Below are 8,349 nucleotides of genomic sequence, written 5' to 3'. Positions count from 1 at the left end.
GTCGAGTGCCTTAACCACCTGGCCATGCCGGGCCAGCTAGGAGGGTACTAGCTACTGGTAAGTTCTTGAACTGGGCAGCATTACAAGCAGGCGCAAGTACAAACTTTGACTGAGGAAGTTCACGTGATATTCATTTCGGAAAAACAGACTTTTTGTCATGTGATAGAGCGATTACTACTCTTTTAAGACATGTGCTGTGATTTATGACATAAATACTACTTCAAATGTGGATGAAGCGTCCAATATTGGCATACCAGGTTATCGTAACATTAAATGATTTATTTCGGCATCACAGACTGTTTGTGTCAGGAAATGTTATATATCATGGAATAGGGCATTAGTTTACTTTCTCAAATGTGTTTTTTGATTTATCACATAATTAGTCCTTAATAATCCAATGCAGTTTCAAAGATTGGGTAATGAGATGCATTTAGTATTAAGTGTCGAATATCGGTATTGCAAAGTGTTTGTGTCAAGAAGTCGTATATACCATGGAATAGAGCAGTTAATGACCTCAACAAATATATGTTTTGACTTGTGACACAAAGAGTCCGTATATGTTAATGCAGTTTCAAAGATTTACTAATTAGGTTCATTTAGTATTTAATGTCGTATATCGCTATTAGAGACTGTTTGTGTCAATAAATATTACATACCATGAAAAAGAGCATTTAACACTCTTCACAAATGTGTGTTTTTATTTGTGACACCGTAACAGGTTAAGGTAGTTTGAAATATGGAGTAATGAGATGTATTTAGTATTAATTGTCGAATATCAATATTACAGACTGTTTGTGTCAAGAAATGTTTTACATCATGAAATAGGGCATTTAAAGACCTTCACAAATGTGTGTTATGATACGTGACACAGTGAGTCCTTAATTAATAAGTTAATACAGTTTCAATGATTTAGGAAGTAGGTGTATTTAGTATTCAATGTCGAATATCGGTATAACAAACTGTTTGTGTCAAGAAGTGTTTTATATCAAGGGATAGAGCATTTAATGATCTTCACAAATATGTGGTTCGAGTTGTGACACAAAGAGTCCATAATACGTTATATGCAGTTATATAGGGTGTATTCAGTATTCAGTGTCGATTATAATTATTGGTATTACAGTATTAGTAAATTCAAATGTATTTATACATAGCTTATGAAATGCGCCACATCTTCTGGTGTAATAAAAGAAACTGTAGCCCTCATCAGTAAGACTTTTAAGGTTTCTTAACTGTTATTTTTCTAAAGATTACTTTTAACTTTGTTTTTTAAAAATTTGGATATCATTCTTTTGTAGATCTGATGATTCCTCGTTTTACATTGCCCAATTTTGAGGGGTTACAGTTACATTCGATGACGAGGAACCCACTTTGAGACAAATAATGCTTGGAGACGGCTTGAATGGGTAATGAAGAAAAACTTGAATATAAGTTTAACATAACAGTTACATTGTCATTGACGTAGCATAAAAAGTTTTAAAACAAATGATATCGTAAAGTTCAGCCAAGCAAAGTATTATATTTTATTTATAACTTCATTTTAATACTACTTTTTATGTTATTATTATTTTTTACCTATTTTATGGAAAGCTTTTGAGGGCGTTTGGCTTGGTTCTGAACACCGTTTCGCCAGTCAGCGAAACTCAAAGTTTCGCGTTTTATCTAGTGCCAACAAATTACAGTTACACTGATTTATAACTCACAGTAAATTTAGACCTGAAGTGGAAATAACTTGATAACTGTACTTAATTATTAATAAAATTACATACTAAACAATGTCTGCTGAACCAGAAAAGACAAGCAAGCCAAAGAATTATAGAGTTATTCTAAAATCTCGCCCAGGTAAAACTAAAAACAAATGAGAAAATGGTTCTAACTTCTACTTCTAGTGACACTGTTCTTATTGAACTTGATTATTGATATGACTTTTTTTAACCATCTTTAGGAGTATTTCTGTAGTTATAACTTATATGTATCAAAACAAAGTTTTAACTTTAAGGCGAATGATTCGCGTAGTGTATCTATTTGAAATTTAGTCCGCTCGCAACTTCTACTGACTTTGTAATAGTTTGGCTCACCCTCCTGCGCTACGGTATATATTATCGGCGAACTAGGTGTATGATTATGATATAATTATACACATTATATTTATAATTATAATATATATTTTGATAAAGAATACTGAATATCTATTTCATTTTTCTTTACTATACTGAGAATGAGATACTACATTTCCTCAGCTACTATTAATGCAGATCATTTATGTTGTTCAATCGGTTGTAATAAATTATATTTATAATGTTTATTGTATTATTAATAATACTAATTAATATTGAAGCTTACACTTTATTGGCTGAAACTTTTGAACATACATTTAAGTAAGATGGTGATTTTTTTTGGTCTATCTAGGCCATCTCATCCACTAAATTAAATTAAACTTAAAAATAAATATAACATAAACCAGCCTTAATCTTTGAAATAGTTATATCAAACATTCCTGTAAATTCTCTTAAATTTACTGCACCCATCACACCCGACAGTAACCAAAGGCCAACCACACTGTAACTAACAGTGTTAGAGAAATAAAATTGTTTTAGCAGAAAATGAAATAACTTCTACCATGCTAAATTTGCATTTGTGTTTTGTCCATTAAGTATGAAAAAGGATGATAGATCCCCACTAACTCTTCTTTCTTCAAGAATAAAGAATTTTGGAGATCTTAACCCATCCTTGTATGACAACCTTTCCCTCCCAGTTATCATCTGAGTAGCTTTCCTCTGAACCATTTCTGACATTTCAGTGTTCTTCCTCAGGTAAGGAACCAAAGATTGAACACAGTAATCCAAAAAGTTTTGAAAACTCTCATAAAAGATGCTTTGCAAAGTCATTTAACAAAGTTTAGAATTTTATTAGATAGTTAACAAGGTTTCACTAAGGGAAAATATTGACATACAAACCTTTTGATGTTCTTTAAAAAGGTTACTGCTTATGTAGATGAGGGTAAGGGTGCAGATTAGGTGTATCAGGATTTTCAGAAAATAATTGACAAGGTGCCACATAAAAAGTTTGAAAAAAACTTATCTCTATAGATGTGGGAGATAAGTTAGCAAATTGGATAGAAGAGTGGTGGATGAAAGAAATCAAAGAGTTGTTACAAATGGAGTTCAGTCAAACTGGATTAATGTCACAAGTGGAGTACCTCGGGGCTCAGTCTTAGGATCTTTGCTCCTTTTTATTTACATCAATGATATAGATGAAGAAATTGTCAATAAATTACTTAAATTTGCAGCTGTTATTAAGGTCTTGAGTGTTGCTACTTATGAAGAGGATGCTGCTGATTTACAAAAGGATTTAGATCATTTAATGAGTTGGGTAAATAAATGGCAGATGGGTTTTAATTATAATAAATGCAAGATAATGCATGTGGGTTATCATAATTTGAATTATAAGTATAATTTTGATGGGAATAACCTCAAAATTGTTATAATATAACTTATTCAGTCCTTTGTAATTTTTAGTAAGTTAATTGATTACCTTCTTAAACTTTTGTAAAGTGCTGGACAATCACTGTTAGAAAAATAAAACTGTTCTAATTGGAGCATATCCTGTTTTTTCCAAAATTAAACTTGTAGCATTTTGCTCTGTTATCTTCAGAATACAGCACAAAGGAATCAGAGGTCTTTATCCCATTAATCTCTCAGGTAGTCTTGTAAACTTCAATAAGATTACCTCTTATCAACCTTTTCTCTAGAGAAAATAAGCTAACAGTACTTAATCTATTCCAATAAGATAATATTTTCATCCCCAGAATTATCCTAGTAGCCTTCCTCAGAACCCTTTCCAGCAAGTCAATATTTAGTTGAGGAGATCAAAATTGTACACAGTATTCCAAATGAACCCTAACTAGTGATATGCATTGAAAGATAATTACCTCCTTTTTCTTGTAATCATTATGTCAATAAATAACACCCTAAGATTCTAGTAGCTTTACTAATAGCAACAGAGTACTGCTTTGATGGCTAGGGTGATTTGTCCACCACTGTGCCAAGATTCTCTTTAGTCATTCTATTGAGTGGTTTCCCAATTGAATGAGGTCCAAATTATGATAACCCAACTGGATTTTATTTGTTAAAGGACATTTAACAAATATTTGTCGAAGTTAACAATTGATCTAAGTCATTCTGTAGGACAAAAAATGTTTTAATAAGGGCTTACTTTTGCATTCCTTAATATCTTTAATAACCTGAAAGTGAAAACTATAATTGGATTTTAAAGGTGCCAATGAAACACCAAAAGAAGAAAATTTTAGTGTGGTTTGTTGTCCATATCCTGATGATGAACTAGAAGAGGAAACTGTGTTGGTAAAATCCCTGTATATTTCTGTAGATCCTGCCATGGTAAGTTGAATACAGCAGTTTGGTATGTATAGATGTAGGTTTCTGTATATTTGTATCATATACTCTAATTAGATTGGTGCATGGTGAACTTTAACTTAAAATGAATCTTGTTTAACCAGTGTTAGTGAGAAAGTTTTAATGTGTTAGACTTATAATACAAGTTAAAAGTTGGTTGTTGAGGAGAATGATCTGTGGCCTTTATGGTTAAAAGGCTTTTGCAAATGTATTTTACTTTTGTTTTAAATATATTCTGTTCTATTTTAAATGTAAGGTTGTAGTATTTTGTAATTTATCATGTTCATCTAAGTGCTCTAATTCTTTAATATATGTTTGTATATGTTTTATGGGTTAAGGCCACTGATTTCTTCATTCAGGAGATAATAGAGTGAAAAGACACAAGTTTAAGACATGAAAAAAGAGAGAATAGGCTTCAGTTAAGACAGTTTTATTTTATCTTATCATAGTGATTGGCTTATGGAATGAATTGCCACTGGCAACAGTGGAGGCCAGCACACTCGTTTAGAAATGGTTAACAATTACTTGAAAAGCAAAGGGTGGGTTTAAATTTTTAATTTTTCCAAAGATGGGTATGCAAGGACAGCCTTCAAGGTTCAAATAGTTATTGTTCATAGGTTATAAGTTGTGTCAATTCCTATGATCTGAAGTAACTACCCATGATAGTTTTTGCACTTCAGATGGTTGATTTTTCACCCTGATTGTCAGATATTTAATTTTTGTTCACTTCTGCAAGAATGTTTTAATCACCTTAAGAGGTTCATCTTTTTGTTGATTAACTTCTTCTACTGCAGGGATAGAAATAATGAAATAAAATTACATTCACTCGAGGGAAAGCTATCAGGAAGATTACATTCCCTCATGTACAATTGCATTTTCTCATGAATTTTTTTTTATATTTAATCCATGCTGTATGTTCACTTTCATTGATCATAACTAAAGGAATATGGATGGACCATGTATTCCCAATCTGGAAGCCAACTAAAAAGATGAAATTCCTCAAGCAAAGTTAAATTCCTTGGGAATATGGGAATGTAATATTTCGAACCCTGTTTAGATATTTTCTTGTGGGTTTCTTGTAAATTTTTGTGGTATACAAGTTAGTATAACCATCATGTCTAGGAATGGGAGTTTGTTTCTTTGATTTCCTTTGTGAAATATTTGTTGAATAATGTTTGTTCTAGTGGCTTATAAGTCGTGGAATATCTTGTTTGTAGTGTGTGGTCATATTATAAATGTATCATTAGTCCAGTCCTTGGTCTTGGAGCCATTGTTTGAAAGGTGCTATTTAAATTTTCTATGCAGAGGTTACTGAGTACCGGTGAGTCCATGGCTATTTCTTCTTGCTATTTCTAAGAATAAACAAGCTTATAACATGATTTAGTTATTTTTTATGAAATTGGACACTTGGTGTTTTGTTTTCATCTTCTTCAGAAGTGTTCCATTAAACACAAATCAACTGAAACTTTGTATTACCAGTTATAGTTTGTGTTTTAGAGGAACACTCTTGAAGAAGCTGTAAAACAAAACACTGAGTGTCAAATTTCATAAAATATAACTACATTTGGTGTTGTAAGCTCATTTACTCCTAGAATTAAAATGTCTCATACTCCAGTACGCATTACCAAAATTAAAAAACAAAGTGTTGTCGTTGATAATATTTTTCCATGTTGCAAGTATGTTTAGTTGATACAGAAGATTGTGAGTTCTGTTATCATGTTGATTATCAGTTGGGTACACTACTTGATTCTTCATTGTGTTCAAGCTGTTGGATCTGTAGTGTGTTAGGTTTGGGTACTTTAGTAAGATGGATACATCAGAGTTGATCATAGTTCTTGTGATGATCTCATACTTGGTTTTTATATTCTCTGCAAAGTGTGCTGTGTCCATAACATGTGAGGCTGTTTTACCTCTTAATGGTATTATGTCTGCAAGATACCTAGCTGAGAGGTGGTATGGTGAGCCTGTGCAGTTAATAATGGAATGGAGAAGGTAGCCTTCCTTGTAAATTTTAGGTAGACTGTAAATGTGCGAGTGGTGTATACCTAGAAATGTCAACAGTACACCACCCCACATAAAGGTTGTAATGCAGGAGCATAATAAAAGTACAAGACTGTAATACCTCTCTTTCAGCAATAGCGCATTGTGTCAGAGAATGTCACACAATAAACTAGAATAATACTAAAATAATGGAACATGAACTACAGAAAAAAATAGTATTCAGCATTTAATACAGTAAGTCTTCTTTGTGCTATACAGATTTGCACTCACAAAAAAGATAGGACTATCTAAAGGTTTCGACTCCAATATCATAGATAAGGCTTGTATCAAGCTTCATAACAGTGAAAAATATTGTTAACTTTAACCTTTCACTTATCAACAACACAAAACATAAAAACTTTGTGTGAAGTTCCTTTTTGTGCCAGAAATTGCTAACAAAATTACTAGCTTTTTTAATAATTTAACCATTGATTTAAAACTGTAATCAAACCTTCACATAAAATTAGTATGTTACTACTTAATCCAAAAGAATCTCTAATCAAAAGAACAAAAATAGGGCATATACAATATCCCATGTGAATGTGGAAAGAAATACATAGGACAAACATCACGTTCCTTAGAAATAAGAAGCAAAGAACACCAAGGTCACATGTGTAGAGGTGAATTCCAGTTATCTGCTTTAATATATTGTCAGTATGAAATAGGTCACAAAATTCTTTAGGAAGGAATTCTTCTCCTACACCAACCTAAAACCAAAAGAGAAGGAGATTGGTCAGAAACTATAGAAATCATCAAAGGAAATGATCTCTCACTAAACTGTGATAATGGTCCTTGCAAAATCAGTTGTATTTAGCAAGGTCTATTCATTGCTCATACACTTGACCTCTACCTATATCCTGTCACCTGCTGACACAATTTCTGTGACAGTTAATCCCTGGTATTTATCTTTGTAACAATATATAAACCTTGTATTGCTTAGTATTGATCATACCTGAAGAAGACAGACCAATGTTCTGTCAAAACTTAGTATATTTCACCATCAATAAAACTTTTCCTTATGCTTATAAATCATTGTTTGCCAACCTGTTATTATTCATTAGCATGTGTAACATTGAAAACAGAAACCTTGTGAGCTCAGCTTGTTTTTATAGTCTAAATATGTCTAGCTCATGATTTTGTTTGTTTGAATATTGAATGCCCTCATGAGAGGTTAAACATTTAATTATTGTGGCCCTTTTGTATATTTTCACTGGATTGTTTCTCATCAGGAGAAGTCTGACACTTCTAATATTAACAAAGCATTAACTTGTTTATCTTTTAATAATAAGGAAGATGTACCTAGTTTACCTGTTAATAGTAGTAGGTTCATCTTGTTATAAGAAAGAAAAGGGTGAACAACGTTTTTGTAATGTATGGAATAAATTTGTCCAATTTTTTATGTAATATTAGAAAGGGTTATTATTGTTAACTACATAATTCTTCTTCTAGCGTTGTAGAATGAATGAAGATACAGGAGTTCATTATATACATCCATGGAATTTGGGTCAGTGTGTGGAAGGGTTTGGTGGAGTAGGAAAAGTGGAGAAAAGTAATAGTAAAAGATTTCAAGAAGGTGATATTGTCACAATGGGACTCAACTGGATGTGGCAGACATACTTTGTTTCTGAAGCTGCAGCCTTAGAGAAGGTAACAGCTGTAATATCTTGTAACAGTAGGAGAATATATTATAATAGTAGGAGAATATATTATAATAGTAGGAATACAGTAGGAGAATATATTATAATAGTAGGAATACTAGTAGGAGAATATTATTATAATAGTAGGAATACAGTAGGAGAAGTATATTATTAGTAGTATAGGAAGTACAGTAGGAGGAATATATTAGTATAGTAGGAGTACATAGGGAGAAGTATATTGTATAGTAGGAGTACATAGAGAG

The 8,349-nt window shown here is 32.1% G+C and overlaps 1 protein-coding gene across 2 annotated transcripts in view; it reads left to right on the top strand.

Moving 5' to 3' along the window:
* Window positions 1-1,614: 1,614 nt before the first annotated feature.
* The window catches only part of LOC106459018 (prostaglandin reductase 2-like), a 27,139-nt gene continuing 20,404 nt past the window's right edge, over window positions 1,615-8,349 (top strand). Inside the window, exons 1-4 of one of the 2 annotated variants that reach the window (XM_013918588.2) lie at window positions 1,616-1,839; window positions 2,697-2,810; window positions 4,273-4,394; window positions 7,899-8,096. In XM_013918588.2, coding sequence (XP_013774042.1) covers window positions 4,392-4,394; window positions 7,899-8,096 — 201 coding nt within the window. In that variant the 5' untranslated portion in view covers window positions 1,616-1,839; window positions 2,697-2,810; window positions 4,273-4,391. Of the gene's footprint in view, window positions 1,840-2,696; window positions 2,811-4,272; window positions 4,395-7,898; window positions 8,097-8,349 lie in introns of both variants that reach the window. The other variant, XM_013918587.2, reaches the window with a different exon arrangement.

The sequence above is a fragment of the Limulus polyphemus genome, unplaced genomic scaffold, assembly GCF_000517525.1.
Source record: "Limulus polyphemus unplaced genomic scaffold, Limulus_polyphemus-2.1.2 Scaffold547, whole genome shotgun sequence".
In the NCBI taxonomy this organism is placed as follows: domain Eukaryota; kingdom Metazoa; phylum Arthropoda; class Merostomata; order Xiphosura; family Limulidae; genus Limulus; species Limulus polyphemus.
This window is presented reverse-complemented; position numbering and strand designations above follow the sequence as displayed.